General features: G+C 33.7%; 1 protein-coding gene across 3 annotated transcripts in view; it reads left to right on the top strand.

The window, feature by feature from the left end:
* Window positions 1–18,813, top strand: part of STXBP5 (syntaxin binding protein 5) — a 199,214-nt gene that overhangs the window by 135,224 nt on the left and 45,177 nt on the right. For all 3 annotated transcript variants that reach the window (XR_505382.1, XM_008074019.1, XM_008074018.1), the window contains exons 18-19: window positions 5,024–5,175; window positions 12,038–12,103. Coding sequence is in view for 2 of the 3 variants with exons in the window: in XM_008074019.1 (XP_008072210.1) it covers window positions 5,024–5,175; window positions 12,038–12,103 (218 nt within the window). In the remaining variant the exon portion in view is untranslated. The remainder of the gene's footprint in view (window positions 1–5,023; window positions 5,176–12,037; window positions 12,104–18,813) is intronic.

Genomic DNA, 18,813 nt, shown 5'->3' with positions numbered 1-18,813 from the left:
AAAATCATACACAGTATATATTGCATTAGGCTATATAAATAAAAATAATTTAAAGTGTACAGGTTGATGTGCATAAGTTATATGCAAATACTATGCCACTTTATATCAGGGTCTTGAGCATCCTCAGATTTTGGTCCCTGCTTGGGTCCTAGAACCGATTCCTTGAAAATACTGAGGAATGAATGTACACCAAACCAACACAAGTTATAGTCTGTGATAGTCTTCTTTCATACCTTTTATTTGCTGTCACATAATGTAAGAGCACAGGCATTTTTGTTTTGAATATTTCATTTTCCACAACCATAAAGAAAACAAACAGGAAATAAGGAAAATTACTAACAGGAAGTTTCAATGGAAGTTACAAGTCAATTCATTACAGTCTTCACTGGATTCACAGTTGTATTTTGTTTGGCCTTTTCTCTTGTTTTTAAAACTTAAAAAAAATATGTATTTTAAAGATACGGAGTGCATTTCAGGGTTAGGTATACAAATGGTCATTGTATAGGTATAGTTTGGGCTTCACTTTGGTCCCCACTTTACCTGGTTTGAGATTAGATATCCTTATAGATGAAATGTGCCTTCTTCCCTCTCCCCTGGCTGTTTCCAGTACTGCCAATCCCTTTCTTCTAGTATCATGATAATTGTTCAGGGTCCACTTATGAGTGAGAACATGTGGAACTCAGTTATTTGTTTATGTGATAGATCACTAAGTATTATAGATTCTACCATCCCAGTTGCTGTGAAGGTCATAATTTTGTCCTTCTTTATGGGTGCATAATATTCTATCTAATATATGTACCACATCTTTTTATTTCATTTTATTTTTTATTTTTTTATTTTTTTTGAGTTGGAATCTCACTCTGTCTCCCAGACTGGAGTGCAGTGGCCGCTCCCGGCCACCGCAACCTCGACCTGCTGGGCTCTGGCGATCCTTCCGCCTCGGCCTTCCGAGTAGCCGGAATTACTGGCATGCGCTACCACGCCCAGCTGATTTTTTGATTTATTGTAGAGATGAGGTCTCGCTGCCCAGGCGGGTCTCGAACCCGCGGGCTCAGGCAATCCACTCACCTCAGCCTCCCAAAGGCGTGGGATTATAGGCTGAGCCACCGAGCCCGGCTACCACATCTTTTTAAATCCCATCTACTTTTGATGGGCAGCCTGGTTGGTTCCATGTTTTTGCTATTGTGAATAATGCTGAATAAACATGCGTGTGCAGGTATCTTTTTCATAGAGTGATTTGTTTCCTCCGGCTATATTCCCAGAATGGAGATTGATGGGTCATATGGAAAGTTGATTTTTAGATCTTTTAAAAATTGGCATACTGTTTTCCACAGAAGTTGTACTAGTTTACATTCCCATCAACAGTGTAGAAGTGTTCTCTTTACTCCACATCCTTTCCAGGGTCTCTTGTTTTTTGTTATTGATGATGGCCATCATGACTGGAGTTAGGTGGCATCTCAGTGTGGTTTTTATTTGCATTTCTTTGATGATTAGTGAAGCTGAGAATTTTTTCATTTATCTGTTGGCTGCTTGTATGTATTCATTTGAGAAGTATCTATTCATATCTTTTGCCCACTTTTTAATAGAACTTTTTTTTTTTCATTTCTGCATGTTCAAGTTTCTTGTAGATCCTAGATGTTAGGCCTTTGTCAGATATACAGTTGGCAGATGTTTTGTCCCATTCTGTGGGCTGTCTCCCTGTTCTCTTGATGGTTTCTTTTGCTTTGCAGAAGCTTTTCCGTTTGATGAGGTCCAATTTGTTTATCTTATCTCTTTTGTTTTTTTTGGTTTTTTTTGAGTTGTAGTCTCACTCTGTCGCCCAGACTGGAGTTCAGTGACCGCTCCCAGCCACCGCAGCCTCACCTGCTGGGCTCTGGCAGTCCTTCTGCCTCAGCCTTCTGAGTAGCTGGAATTACAGGCATGCGCTACCACACCTGGCTGTTTTTTTGATTATTGTAGAGATGAGGTCTTGCTGCCCAGGCGGGTCTCGAACCCGCGGGCTCAGGCAATCCACTCACCTCAACCTCCCAAAGGCACGTGATTACAGGCTGAGCCACTGAGTCTGGCTTATCTTATCTCTTTTGGCATGGGCATTTGGACTTTTAATCAGGAATTGATTGCCAGTTCCAGTTTCCATAAGAGTGTCTCCTGCATTTTCTAAGGTTCTTATCGTTTGAACTTTTATGTTTAGGTCTTTGATCCATTTAGAGTTGATTTTTGTATATGATGATAGGTAAGGGTCTTGATCTTCTGCATGTGGTCAGCCAGTTTTCCCAACACCATTTACTGAATAAATTCTCCTCTCCCCAGTGGTTGTTAGTGGAGGCTTTGTTGAAGATTAGTTGGTTAGGAAATTGAGGTTTTGTTTCTGGAATCTCTTTCCTGTTGCATTGGTCTATATGCCAGTTCTTGTATTTTGATCATTATAGCCTTTTAATATAGTTTAAAGTTTGTATATACCTCCTACTTTGTTTCCTTTGCTGAAGATTATTTTGGCGATTTGTAGTCATTTATGTTTTCTTGTGAATTTCTGTACTGTCATTTCTAGGTCTGAGAAGAATGATGCTGGTAATTTAATGGGTATTACATTAAATCTGTAGATTGTCTTGGGTGGGGTGGATATCTTAACAATTTTGATTCTTCCAGTCTATGAGCATGGAATATATTCCATCTGTCTGTCTCATCTTTGATTTTTTGAGCAGAGTTTTTTAGTTTTGTTGTAAAAATCTTTCATTTCTCTGGTTAGGAAGATGCTGAGGTATTTTATTTTTTTTTGTTGCTATTATGAACGGGATTGTGCTTTTTATTTGGTTCTCTGCTTGTTTGTTATTGGTGTATGAAAGCGCGACTATCTTTTGCATGTTGATTTTGTACCCTGAGACTTTGCCAGAATTCTTTATTAGTGCAAGAAGGTTTTTGACAGATTCTCTTGGATTTTCGAGGTATAAAATCATATCATCAGCAAAGAGGGATTACTTGTCTTCCTCTTTTCCTGTTTGGATGCACCTGATTTCCTTCCCCTGTCTGATTGCTCTAGCTAGGACTTCTAACACTCTATTGAACAGGATGGGTGAAAGTGGGCAGCCTTGTCTTATTCTGTTTTTCAGGGGAAATTCTTCCAATTTTTAGAAATATGTTGGCTGTGGTTTATCGTGATGGCTCTTACTATTTGAAGGTACATGCCCTCTATGCCTCAGTATTCACGGTGTTTTTTTTAATCAAGAAGGGATGTTGGATTTTATCAAAGGCTTTCTCAGCATCTAATGATATAATCATGTGATTCCTATTTTTAAATCTGTTGATATATTTAATTACATTTATGGTCTTGTGGATGTTGAACCAGCCCTGCATCCTAGGGATGAAGCCTACTTGGTCATGGTGGATGATTCTTGAGATGTGTTGTTTGGTCCAATTTGCTAGACTCTTGTTGAGTATTTTTTCATCTATCTTCATCAGGGATATTGGCCTATAGCTCTCTTTCTTTGTTGGATGTTTACCTGGTTTGGGTCAGTATGATATTAACGTCATAAAATGATTTGGGACGAGTTCTGTCTTTCTCGATTGTTTGCAATACTTTCAGTAGAATTGGTATCAACTCCTTGTATATTTTGTAGAACTTCGCTGGAATACTGTCTGGTCCAGGATTTTTTTTTTTATTTTGGGTAGCTTTCTTATGATGGAGTCTATTTCCTGGGTTATTATTGGTCTATTTAATGTCTCAATTTCTTTTTGTATCAACATCAGGAGGTTGTTTGATGTCAGAATGTCCTCCATTTCATTTAGGTTTTCAGGTTTGTTTCCATACAGGTGTACATAGTAATTTCTGATAATTTTTTGTATTTCTTCAGGGTCCATTGTGATTTGATCTTTTGCATTTCTGATTGCATTTATTTTGGACTTTTCTCTCTTTTTCTTGGTCATTTTGGCTAGGAGTCTGTCAATGTTGTTTATCCTTTCAAAGAACCAGGTTTGGTTTTGTCAGTTTTTTTCTATGATATTTTTTTCTTCTATATCCTGTATTTGAGCTTTCACTTTGGTGATCTGTATTCTTCTACTGAAGTTAAGGTTTTGATGATCTTGTCTTCCCAGGTTCCCTAGGTGATTTGTTAGACTGACAACTTATGCTCTCTCCATTTTCTTGATGTGTGTTCATAAAGAAATGAATTCCCCTTTCAGTACTGCTTTCATGACATCCCAGAGGTTTTGTTAGATGTGTCTTTATTTTCATTTGTTTCCAGAAATCTTTAATTTCTGCTTTGATATCCATGTTGACCCAGGAGTTTTTCAGCTGTATTTTAAAAATTTTAATCAGTATCCGAAACTTTATTATGTGTAAATCCACAGTTAGAGCTTCAGTTTAAAAATCTGATTCTGACCCATGTCCACTTTTCTTGGCAGTAGTCAGCTAGAACTGAGTTGACGTTTTTTCTCTTTAGATATATCATATACTCTTTAAATCACCACTGTCCTTACATGACCTCTTTACTTACTTATACAGTCCCTCTGCACATGTCAGTTTTCAATTCTTGGCTTAAGAAAATCTTAATACAATTATTTTATTCATATTTTATTGCTTTATAGTTCCTAACTCATAAAGGAGAAGATATTTAGAACACCCTAAAGAGAAACCTCCAAGACTTCTACTTTTTATTCTTGACTGTTGGGATTATCTCATTTTCTCCAGTGTATAATCTCCTACTTGCCTAGAGAAAGAGTATGTTTTGTCCTAAAGGCAGAAAAAGTAGTTATTGCACTGCCTAGTATGAGAGATTTAGGTCTCTAATCAAATCTCAGTTCCTATGCCAGATATGTTTTTAATAATATAATAAATTGATTTAATGATATTTAATAATTAATGTCTGTAGAAGATCTAAACTTTTATGTGAGAAGGCATATGTAACCTGGACTTCCATGCCTGTGGTTGTCTTTTGTTTCAAAGAAGAATTTTCTGAAAGACTTTGTAGATTACAGTTTATTTTCTTATAATCTTGTAATTATTTGTTTGCTCTTTTCCTATTTCCAGGGTGGTTTTTGGCAATTGTAATGGCATTGCTATGGTTGACTACCTCCAGAAAGCTGTGCTGCTTAACCTGGGCACTATTGAATTATATGGCTCTAATGATCCTTATCGGCGAGAACCCCGATCTCCTCGTAAATCTCGACAACCTTCAGGAGGTAAAAAGAAAAGAAAAAATATCCGGAGCTTTAGGATTTCTTTAAATACAGACTTACTTCTGTGAATATAAGTGCTTTAGTTAGGCAAATACTTGCCTGATTCAGTATGTATATATAAACTGTCAAAAGCTAGCAAAAGGTGTGAGTCTGTTTTTGTTTTGTATTGTTGGTTTTTGCTTTTATTTTTTTAATATTCTAGGATTTTACTTAATAATGAGAAAGAACTACAAGTCCAACTTTTTCAGCTAAATTTTAATGACTGGAATATTTTTCTCATTATTTTAGAGCAAAATTTAATGACAGACTTTTTGCTTCTTCTTATTGTTTGGTCTCTGTGAGACCAATTATTTATTGTTTCAGCTATTTAATTTAAAGGAATCATTTTCATGTGAAAAAAATGTAGATGCAAAAGTGAATTTTAATTTTTTAATTTTAAGAAAATATAGCATTCTCAGATTGCCTTGATTTGGTGGAAGCCTGGATTCATTGCTAATTATAGCAAATACTTTTGTATCTAGCAAATAATTAGAAAACCCAAATGTTTTAACACTAATACCTCAAGAAACACGTGTAGTTAGCTGTCTATAGCAGTACTTCTTGCCTTTTTTGATTTCATGACACACAGAAAATGGCATTTGCTATATAGCACCCAGGATACACTAATGAGGCTTTCATTAGTAACTGGCCTATGGCCCAGCTGGATCAGGGACTAAGGGTAACCCTATACTGGGTATACTTAGTGAACTGGCAGAAGTATGTTGGAACACTGTTTGGGAAGTTCTCGTTTATACTTCCTAACTCATTTCTTCGGAATTAAATTTGTCTCTTTAATTAATTTTTCAGTTGCTTTTAGCACAATATTAGCTAATACTACCAATTTTCTGATTCATGAGAAAAATTTTAAAAAAGGATGAGGGGATGTATACCTTTCTGTCACTTTGGCTTTATGATTGAATTTTTCTTTTGAAAGTTTTTTTTTGTTTTTTTTTGTTTTGTATGTGATCATTTTGTCATGTAATATCTTCAGGAGAGATTGTCCCACCATACCATTCTAGTATCTTTGTCTGCTTTTTTTTTCTTCCCCTTTTCATTGCTTCACTAAGGTGTACTGATTGTGACTTCTTGCATGTGCGGCCTTTCTAGCTTATATTCTGAGTCTGTGAAAAAACTTCGTTCTTCTTTTTTAAGTAAGTCATTTATGCCTTGGCATGTTTGTTCTTTGTAAAATCATTGTTTTTTTAATTTAATTTTTAAAAGAGCTTATTAAAATGTTCTATGTCTAAAACCCTATACTCATTACTTAGATTCATCTCGTGAAGACAGCTATTTAAATGCCTGTGTCCCAATCCTATTTCTTTATAAAGCAAAGATATTAATATTTAAAGTTAGACTGTTAGAACATTATCATGACAGAGAAGGAATATATTTGGAAAACAAAAACCTTTAAGCAATTTATTTGCAAACATGGAATAAAAATTTTACTAATCCTAAAATTAATCATGTTTCTCCTTCATAACTTATAGTAGTTTGCATAAAATTGCTAGAAATTAAATATCTACATTTATCTAAGTATAGATACCAGTCTAATGTTTAAAATTTTTATTTAAATTTTACTGCCTCCTATATTATTCTTTTTTTTGTTTGTTTTTTTGAGTTGAAATCTCACTCTGTCGCCCAGACTGGAGTGCAGTGGCCGCTCCCGGCCACCGCAGCCTCGACCTGCTGGGCTCCGGCGATCCTTCCGCCTCAGCCTTCCAAGTAGCCAGAATTACAGGCATGCGCTACCACGCCCGACTGGTTTTTTGATTTATTGTAGAGATGAGGTCTCGCTGCCCAGGCGGGTCTCGAACCCGCGGGCTCAGGCAATCCACTCACCTCAGCCTCCTAAAGGTGCGGGATTATAGGCTGAGCCACTGAGCCCGGCTATATTATTCTTTAGTAAACCCGACAGCACACATTATTTATATTATTTTTTGCTTCATTGTATATTGAATGATTAGATATTTAGGCACAGGAGAACTATTTGAGTTTTTCTTTATTAAAGATATTTATCCAATGTTATTATGCCTCACTTTATCAATATTTAGGTTTATGTTTTAAATAAAAATTAAAAGAAAATTCCCCACTCTTCTTTGTCCTTTTGTAACCATAAGCAGGTCATAATCTGGGGAATCTTGAATTTACACCTCATCAATAAGGATACCTGCACAAGGAACATTTGTATACCTAACCCTGAATTGTACCCTACAATTTCAAAATAAAAATTAAAAGTGAGAGAAAAAATAAAATAAAATAAGCTTTAAAATAACATCTTAAGAATATTTCTGCCTCTAATTTCAAAAGATACTTATACTTAAATATAGAATAATTGGTACTAAGATTCTTTAATTGTAGTGATGTAAAAATTATATTCTTACTAGAGTGTATATTTTATAACATATTTTTGAGGTGTAGTCCAAATACTGTCAAATTGTTCTTCAGTCTTTTTTAATAGATCAGTGTGTTGGAAATTTTTTATTGCTAGTAATGGATGCTGACATATTTTCATAAAGACCCTAGTTCACTCATTTTAAAAGATGAAACTGTTTTGGCTAAGTTTAAATATATTATAGCTGTATTATAATACAGTTGTATTATTAACTAAAATGTACACTACATTTTCATGGGGGTCAAATAGTAATGAAGTATTTCAACTACCTGTGTATCTGCTAAAGGTCTGATTCTGCTAAAAATGAACTATGGGATAATATATGCCTTGTTTTGCTAGTCATTGTATCAGAATATGAAGGACACTACAATGAAATTTCTATTCTGAATATAATTCTAAATCCCAAATGATATCTCATTAGTGATGTAGAAGTGACAGACACAAAAAGAAAAGTGCTTGCTTATTCTTGGAAGTTGGTCATCATAAAGCAGGAAGTTACAGTTAAAACTGTATCTAAACTTTAGGAAAGATTTTTTTTTAAGTTATAGATAGGAGGCTCTAAAAATGATTTTTTTAAAACTACAACTGCAAATACTTTTGAGTCTTCAATATTTTCAATAAGATTAAAAAAAAAGAAATTGTTTTGGAGTCCAGTTGTACTGATTGAAAATTTCCCTGTATGTGTATGTGTGGCATAAGAAGCAAAAGATATCATATGTAAGAAATAAAGGATAATCAATAATGGATCAGTAAGTACTGTAACACAGCAGTGTTTGGCTAAGAAGATCTAGGACCTCAATTGAAGAATGAATTGAATCAGACAGTAGAAGTGTCCCAAATACCTAGTTCAGTTTCATGACTGCAAGATTGATTAAACAAGGGCGTTGGCAAACTATTGTCTGCAGACCAAACAGTTGTATGGGATCTGTGCCATGCTCATTTGTTTATGTGTTATCTGTGGCTGCTTTTGTGCTGCAACATTACAGCCGAGTGATTGCAACTGTGACTCAAAAACCTAAGCTGTTTACTGTCTGGATATTTACAGCAAGCATTTGCCAGCCACCTGGGTTTAAAACATGGTACTTGGTTCATTTGTGGTCTAATATTAGCCTTGATATAGTATCCCTCAGTTAATGGACATATTATGTTAAATAACAGATCACTGTGTTTTGTTGCCTATTTTAAGTCATAAATTAAGCTTCTTATCTGGACTTTTAAAAGAAAAGGTATGCTTGTCAAAATTGTCACTGTTTTTAAGGGGTAACTACTACATTAGATGGCAGAGTAACAACTTAAAAAGATAATTTATAGGTAGAAACAGTAAATTTAAGCCAAAGAAATTAAATTTCTCAGCAATAAAAGTTAATTCCTGTGTTTAGGTTATGAAGATGGATTACATACATACAGAACAGAGAAAACTGGCTCAAGAGTAGTACACATGAAACACACTTAGACATTTTGTTAGTTTAGGCAGATCTTAGTGTAAATATCACCCCCCTTTTTTTTTTTTTGAGTCGGAATCTCACTCTGTTGCCCAGACTGGAGTGCTGTGGCCACTCCCGGCCACCACAGCCTCGACTTGCTGGGCTCCGGCGATCCTTCCACCTCAGCCTTCCGAGTAGCTGGAATTACAGGCATGCGCTACCACGCCCGGCTGATTTTTTGATTTTATTGTAGAGATGAGGTCTCACTGCCCAGGCGGGTCTCGAACCCGCGGGCTCAGGCAATCCACTCACCTCAGCCTCCCAAAGGCGCGTCATTACAGGCTGAGCCACCGAGCCCGGCCTATCACCCCTTTTTTAAGTGCATGATATTAGAAAAGATATTTCTCTGAGGCTCAGTGTCCTCATTTATAAAAATGGAGATGATTATTCCTTCATAAATAATCGTTAAGTGAGATGATACATGCAGCATACCTAATCTTGTGACTAGAACATAGTTGGCACTCAAGTGGTTGTTTTGTTAATATTGACTGCAACTTAATGTGAGCCAGTAATGTGACAAAACTGCTGAGTACACAAATTTGAGAAGTATAGATTTCAAATTATGCTTCTATATTTATATTGTATTTTGTCCTCATACTTATAGCAGATTATTTTTTAAAAAGCAGGTTTTGACTTAATGTGTGCTGAACTTTTCTACCAGTAAAATATCTTGTAATGGTGGCAATGAGGTAGACTGTCTTCTGAAGTAATTAGGTTTTTGTTCCTGTAGAAAATGCCTAAAACACTCAGTTTCTTCTTTGTAAAATGAGAATAATTCTGTCTACATCATTTGCTGCTGTGAGGGTTAAAGAGTTAATTACTTAAAATAGTATCTGGCACTCAGTAAATGTCTGTGATGTCCAGCTAGCTCACTGGATTGGGATACATTTGAGCAGAACATGGATAACTATATGCTAGAAATTATCTGTTGAAGGAATTCTGGCAGTAACAGAGAGGATGGATTATTAATAGATTATATACTTTAAAATTCTTCCACATATGTTCACTCAACCGTTAAACAAGTATTTGTTGAGCGGCTACCATGTGCTGTGTACCATCATCATAGGCAACAAAACATACAAAGATCTTTGCCCTCATGGAACTCATGTTGTATTGGAAAAGACACAATTGAGAAGATAAGTAATATATAGAAATTACATTAATAATGCCAAAGGGAAAAATAATTGAAGGAAGGGAGATTTGAAATATCACTGATGGGGTCAGATTTAAAATAGAGTGTCCAGATGACTTTAGATTTAAAGAAGTCAAAGAGCTGTTATCTCTGAGAATGTCTGGTGGGGAAAAAAAACATTTCAAGCAAAAGAACAAGAAGCACAAATGGCTCTGAGGCAATATACCTGATGAGTTCAAAGTACAATGAGGAGACAATGTAGCTAGAGTAAAGAGTGCAGATGCGGGGAAAGTAGGTGGAAGAAGGAAATAAAGTGTGACAGGTAATAGGGTATCGTATGCCATATCGTAGTATATACCTCACCCAACCATGTAAGGGTGGACTTTGGCTTTTACTAAGTGGGGTAGAAGGCACTGAAGGGGATCTTTAGCTCATCTAATGGTCAAATGGTCATTGTAATAAATTGAATATCTAAATTAAATAATCTCTATGCACATTCTTTAATTCAGCTTCTTGGCCATTTTAAGAATGAGAACTTTATCACATAAATTTAATAGTTCCCTTAATCAGTAAGTTTAGTAGTATTTATATCATAAGGACCCTCAACTCAAATCTCAAAATAATTTCCTCTATAGTATTTAGTAGCAGTTGTTTAAAAATACCAAGTGGTGAAAATTTCAAATTTGCTTATTTTCTTCAGTACCAGGTACATTATCATACTGAAGTATGTTATCACTACTATTTAGAGATCTGCTATCTTATTATTCTCTCAAGAAAGAGTATATTTATATAAATATTTTATCAGATTAAATGCATGCCTTATATCTATCATTTTAGAACTATAAAAATCACGCTTTTTCCTAGAACCATGAAGATTTTTTTTTTTTTTTTTTTTTTGAGTTGAAGTCTCACTCTGTCACCCAGACTGGAGTGCAGTGGCTGCTCCTGGCCACCGCAGCCTCGACCTGCTGGGCTCCAGCGATCCTACCACCTCAGCCTTCCGAGTAGCTGGAACTACAGGCGCACACTACCACGCCCGGCTGATTTTTTATTTATTGTAGAGATGAGGTCTCGCCAAGTTGCCCAGGCGGGTCTCGAACCCGCGGGCTCAGGCAATTCACTCACCTCAGCCTCCCAAGGCGCAGGATTACAGGCTGAGCCACTGAGCCTGGCTACCATGAAGATTTTTTAAAAAACATTACTAATTTTCATTCTAGAACTTCCTACCCAATGAAGACAAATAATAAGTAATATATGATTCCAGATACTTCTTGTAAACACAAAACGACGCTTTCAGCATTCTCTGAAAATGTATTGTAAAAGTTTTCTGAGTGGTGTTAGAGATTGTGACATCTGCGTTTTACCAAAGTAATAGAAAAGCAGATACTGGTCATACACGCACATCTTATATGTTGATGTGACACCTGATTTCTGAGGCTCAGACATGGGACCCCTTGTTTGTTGCATAGCTAGTCCAAACTCCTGATGTATTCTTTTTATTTATGATGTATAAATAATTTTCAGGAGTTTTAAAACTTTTATTTCAATCACCAAATTAATATTCAAACTAATTTTTTATTTTGTATTTTATCACAGATTATATTTTTGTTTAACTGATGATTGTGTTAGTTTGAGGTATTGTAATAACGTCTTCCTGTGTTCCTATCTCAAACCTAATGAGCACAGTATCAACAATAACACGTGTTAATTTTCTGGGTTCTTTCAAATAGACAATAGTTAAATGCATTCTGTAAATAGAAGACAAAACTGCATTTATATAAATTTGGGGTGTGATTTGTTTTTGTTTTTGTTTTTTAGCAGGTCTGTGCGATATTAGTGAAGGGACTGTAGTCCCAGAGGATCGCTGCAAATCTCCAACTTCTGGTAATTTTTTTTTGTTTCATTTTAATTATGATTCCACAAAAACTCAGCATATCAATGTACCTTTTTATAGATAAACATTTAAAGTATACTTACAAAAGTGTTTTGTCCAAATTTACTCTTAAAATCATAGCTATTTTCTTTGCATACTAAGTAAAAAGAAATATATCTTGTGATAAATAAAAATCCAAAGCTTTTGCCTATTAAGAATCATGTAATTGTTTTCTTAGCTTTCTATTATTTGTACTTCTTTTTAGAAAATATATTTTACTCCTTACCTTTAGATCAAATGTCTTAATTATCTGCAATCTCTCTCTGCTCTAGGCATTCCTGGTATCAAGTAGTATCATAGCATAGAGTCAAAGAAAAGTTGATAATGTAATCTGCTTTTCTCTCATCCTTGAATAGTATACATTTAAATGTTATGAAAAAATTTTAACACTTGTAATCTAATGATGAGTGTTAACAGAATAGTTACAGACCAATCATGTTTATTTTTATGATGAAAATAATTTCTGATATATTTATAGCTGTATTAAAGCAATTATCTTTTCTTGTCTATAAATGGGTATTTAGGTGACCTAGATGTATATTTATATTTCAAAGGAACATAATATTTAATATCTTTAGAGACTTCTTTAAATCAAGATCATGAGTTAATAATTTTATTTTAGTGGATTGAAACTTTGCTAATATTTAGTAAAGTTGACTGAATAATTTTAATTAACATATTTACTAAATCATTCTGTATGGAAATTTCTATTAGTTTCCTACAGGAAAGATTGCTCTTAGCAAAAAAATACTATTCTTAGACAGGTTTTGGACCTTCTATAACTGGTTCTACTACATTGGAAACAATTGTAAGAATGAGAAATATTCAGAAGGGTGTTTTGCTTTACTGCTGCATACGTTGCTTTAGAATTTTATTAGATCTAAGACTATAGGAGCTTTTGTTCTGTTTTCTTTCTATGGTTATATTTTCCTGATGTTGCACGAGTTGATTATTTTTCAAAGTTAAAATTTATCTGCAAATTTTTTCTTTTTCTTTTTTTTTTTTTGAGTTGGAGTCGCACACTGTCACCCAGACTGGAGTGCAGTGGCCGCTCCTGGCCACCACAGCCTCGACCTGCTGGAATTACAGGCGTGTGCTACCACACTTGGCTAATTTTTTTATTTACTGTAGAGATGAGGTATTGCCAAGTTGTCCAGGTGGGTCTCGAACCCGCGGGCGCAGGCAATCCACTCACCTCAGCCTCCCAAAGCACGGGATTACAGGCCGAGCCACCGAGCCTGACCATTTTTTTCATTTTTTATTCTTTAAATTTTATATTTAAATTTACTCATTAAATTAATAAAACATAAAACCATGAGAATTACATAATTAGTACCTAATATTAAGTTTTAACATTGATGGAATTAAATTTGAATAAATAGTACAAAGCGAGTAACTTTTCTATCTCATAGGCCTAGTTATTTCTGAATTTGGAATTTAAAATTGTAATATCTGTTAATTATTCTTCTTCTAACTCCATAAAATAATGTTCTGATCTTCTCACCTTCTGCAAAGGCCACATAAATGCAATTGTCAATATGTAAATGATATAAGCCAGGGTGGATAATTTGGACAGACATCATGTAATATATTATGCTTAAATATATTAAATGACCATAGAAAGTGTTTTAATAAGATTTAACCCAAGTAAATTAATTCTCCTTTTTCTTCTGAGTCGAATTTTTGAAAGGTAGATACATGTAGCACTTTGGAATAACCAAACAAGTAGTAATTGTAGTTAGAAGTATATAAGTATATTTAAATATAAGTGTGTAAATATTAAAAAGTACATGAAAGTTAAAAACCCTACAAATTCTCTCTTTCTCAAATCAGAGAAATCCTAACATGGTTTGACATTTCCATTATATTTTGCTCTTTCTCTGTGGTCCATGTGAAAAGACAGTAATTGTTCCAATTTGCAGAAATTCATATGACACTAGATATTTTATTGTTTCTATCTTAGTGTATTTGAAATACAAAGTAAAGATTGTGACTTCAAAAAATTATTGATAAGCCATGTATTCATGTCATTAAATATAAAATCCTTTATTTAGTTTAGTCTTTGATTGTGCTCTGAAAAATATAAGAATTCTCTGAGGAGTTATGTTCAGTTTTACATATCAGAAAAGACTGCCTTCTTTAGAAAAAAAAAAAAAAGTCAAAAGCAATAGTTGTACCTGAATCATGTTTCAAGTAGCAGGAGATAGGTGGCAGTTGTGGATGACAACTAAGAGCATTAGAGTAGAATACTAGGATGAGATTCTGGGAAACTGTCCGTTTGACACTGTGTTTGATTGGCTTATGTGTCTTTCTCTAATTGTCATTTAAAAATAATTACTAGTGATTTTTGCCATCTATTATGGGCTAATTGTCTTCCTCTTTCCATATTTTCACTTTTTGCCTTCATCCCTGTTAGCATTATAACAGAAAAATAAATGAATAATTTCTTACCACTCCTCTCATCAACACATGCAAATTCTACTAATTTGGGATGGTCAAAAAAGAGTCATAGATGAGATGACTTTGAGTTGAATCAGAAGAACAACTTGGGAATCATGTTTTCAAAACATGAAAATTTGTAATTAAATAACTGACCTTGGCTGGATATGGTGGCTCATGCCTATAATCCCAGCACTTTGGGAGGCCGAGGTGAGAGGATTGCCTGAGCTCAAGGGTTCAAGACCAGCCCACGCAACTTGACGAGAGCTCATCTTTACAATAAATAAAAAATTAGTGAGGCATGGTGGCATGTGCCTGTAGTTTCAGCTGCTTGGAAGGCTGAGTGAGGTGGAAGGATCACGTGAATCTAGCAGGTTGAGGCTGTGGTGGCCATGAGCATGCCAGTACACTCTAGCCTGGATGAGAGTGAGACTCCAACTCAAAAAGTAAACAAATAAGTAAATAAAATTACTAGCCTCAAATACTTTCCACAATGAGAGAGGATATAAATAAATAGATAGTTGATGCATTATAGATTATTAACACCAACATGGCTAATATAAAATAATTTGGTATATATGGAAAAAGAAGAAATGTATAAAAATTGAGTGGGAGTCAAAATAAGTCATGAATACTGTAAGGAGGACCAATATAGAAACATAAAGTAGCTGTATGCCTTTATCAACACCAATGTGTTAACTTAAAATAATTCATATAGATTAGGATAATATTTTTAGAAGCACTTTAATCCCATAGATTTGTAATCTTAATCATTAGCTAATCAACATCTATCATCATGAGAAAAACCCAAATAATGAATATAGTTTGTTCTTTCCATTTGTTTTTAAGTAAATCAGTAGTCTCTGAAATAGACAATTGATTTTGCCTACTGAGTATATGTATGCTTCCTGCACAAATGAAGATGGTGGCGTCTGTTTGATCTTTATTTCAAAGAAATCATATTACTTCCCTGAGCACTCAAATAATGTTGAAATATTTTTTAGAACTGCATCAAAAATATATACACAAACACATATATAGCCATATATATTTATACACACACTATATACGTGTGTGTATATGTATATAGATATGTCATGTTAAAATAATTTTTTTAAACTGAAAAAAACCCAGCACCAGCACCATATGCCCCATGACATAAATGGTCCCTTTGGGAGTTGCTGTATGTCCTAGAGTAAAACAATAAACTATAGATATTGTCTACATTTATTATAGAAATATAGTAAGTATATTCAAATAGGATATGCTGAAAAGCATTTCGACACTTTTCCATGATGTATCACAGAAATTAGGACAATTAGCAGTAGGCATTTTTGGTCAAGGAAAAAATAAGTCTGCTTGTTTTATTTACATTCACAGCCTATGTTGCCTACTTTTATTTTGAAAATACCAAACATTTTTACGATGTTATTACCATAGATAGATATGTTATTCTGCTATTGCTCTGAAATATACCAAATAAAACTAATATTAATAATATATTTTGTACATTCTTGTGACTATTTAGGATCAGAAAAAAACAGTGCTATTTTAAAATATGTAACCTAATCATTATAATCTTTAAACCTGAATTATATTTATATGAAAAACAACTATACCTGTTTCTACTCTGGAAATGTTACTGAGTTCAGTTTTACATGTGTATTTTTTTTGATATGGGATTTATGAGGATCTATATATATGCCATTTGACAAAAATGAAATGAAAAAAAGTAATCCTTTCAGACTACTTTAAAAGTAATTGGACCCTACCAATGTTGACAGGTTTTATTTGGTCAGAGATGAGATGTCAAGGCTATTTGTCACTTGGCCAAAGGAGGAAACTATGATTTTTTGTTGTTGTTGAGGGGTAGATGGGGTGGCAAATTTTTACCTGATACATTAAGATTCAGTACTTTTATTTGGATTTCCTTTTTTTACGCACAAAAGGGAAACCTTTTTATTTATTTCCAATTATGCTCTAGGTATTTGCTTCTAGCAGAAAAGCTTTATTAATTTAGCAATTACTTAGAGAACCCTACATATAAAGCACTCCACTGATCACAGAGGGGATACAAAAATGAATCAGTAGGCCCTGTCTTTTAGAAGTTCGTTCCAGTGAGGAAGGTCATATGTGTGTAACTTTGATAAAGTATTAAGTGATGAAAATTATATGAGAAATATACAGATAATATGTTATGAGAATCCAGAGAAGGGGAAGCAATTACAGGTGCGGATATTGTGAAAAATTTAATAGATCAAGTCTGACTTGAGATGTGCTTATAAAAACAAGGTCTCTAAAAGTGATCAACCAGAATATGACCTAGGCTTGCATTTATAATAGAAGATTTATGTTATAAATTAAATAACCAATTTGAGAATGAAAAACATTTTTAAGGAAAAGGGCAAATAAAATCTTAATTATAAAAATGTTAGATAAGATGATATAACATTGAGAGTCACAGCCAAATAAATATTTCTTGCCTCAGTAAATTTAAGTAAAAATTTGAACATATTTATAAGTATTTATGTTCATTATTTGAAAGATTCCTATTGTACATTTTAACAATTCCTATAGTATATAGTAGAATGGGTATATAGTTTTAAATTGTCTAACTCTAAAATAACAAGTTTTACTTGCATGATACAATTACAGGGTCTTGATTACACCAGAGAAACCATATTCGGTTAACTAATATCAAGAATTTCTTAGTTTTCTTTAAGTAACAGTTAACGGCTGTCTATATTTTTCTTTATATGTTCCCTAGCATAAAATATATACCAAGATCTTGCCAAATTGCTGTTACTTAAGAAAAAATGATAATAGAGTTAATATTTACATATACTAGGGTCTACCATGAAAGATATTACACTACTGATTGCTGTACTATAATATGACAGTTGTTATTAACTGCATGCGTGGCCTCTTTTTGTGGGCCCTAATGTGAGAACCTGTTTAGGAGGTTATCAGATTTTTCATTTGTACTTTTTCCTTGTTGCAACTCCATGACTGACTCTGTGCCTATTCCTTCCATTGTCTTCATTTGTGTAGGTTCACCATACAATTCAGATGATGATCAAAAAATGAATAATTTTATAGAAAAGGGTATAGTATCTTTATTTAAAGTATTTTTATTTGTTTCATTCAGTTTACTTTGAATAGATTTTGACGTTTTATATCAAAATATTATTTTCAGTGAAGACCAAAAGCAGAAAGTTTTCCAAGATGGTAGCCAGTGATATAGGTAGGAAATAGAAATTTCTATTTTATTTCTAATTCTTACTATATGCAATGCTAACCCAACAGCAGAAAATTATCCAGTGCATTGCATTTTGCAGTTTATTTCTATGCTAAATAATAATCTCTTGGCCTGTGTCTCTTCTAAACTCATTGGAGCAATAATTATTAAAAATCAGTTCAATTGGGATGCAGTTCTTTCTCTAACTTACACTGTGAATTGTTCTGTTAATTTCATTTTTGCTTTATTCAAAAATAAAGCAGGGTTCAATTTATGCCATAAATAGCACAGTTATATGCTGTGATGTTTAATGTAATTTTTTTCTTTATAGTTTTGTTTGTATTTTTTTCTACCCTTACTCCATCTCCCTCACATCCTCAAGATCCCATATTTCAAGGGAAAATGGTTTTCTAAAAGTTTGACTCTTTTATTCCATAATCTGCTCCACCCTTGGGTTAAATGGGAATTTTCTAGGACTGCCTCTCTCTTCTCTACCACAAGTAAAAAATATATTATTCCTTCTAATTGTTTTTGTGGATATACTTTGATATGAACTACTCAGTTCAAGGTTCTCAAAGTTTAAAATTTGGGAACAAAATATATAATCAAACTTTGGAGACATAATTAAATTAGGGTTTTTAAAGTCAAAAAAATTTGAATTTTATCCAAATATTTTTAAAGAGTTGAAAAACACTTTTAGAAAAAGAGGATAAATTTGATTTAAATTTGAAATTTTTTATTATACAGTTATTATTTATTTCTTCCCCAAACCTCTTCCACATATTCCTTGAATTCAATTAAATTAGGTGAATTTCTAGGCATCTGGAATAACCTTGCTTTTTCCCAACTGATATTGTTTAAGATATGGTTAAATTTTCAAAAAAATTATAGAAGTAATATCAGTATTGTCTGCATTTTGTAAATTGAACCCTGTTTAGTCATATTAACGGTGGCTGACTATTAGCACCTTTGGTCATTTTTTAA

This window comes from Carlito syrichta, unplaced genomic scaffold (genome assembly GCF_000164805.1).
Source record: "Carlito syrichta isolate Samal-C Ts95f unplaced genomic scaffold, Tarsius_syrichta-2.0.1 Scaffold316274, whole genome shotgun sequence".
Lineage (NCBI taxonomy): Eukaryota > Metazoa > Chordata > Mammalia > Primates > Tarsiidae > Carlito > Carlito syrichta.
This window is presented reverse-complemented; position numbering and strand designations above follow the sequence as displayed.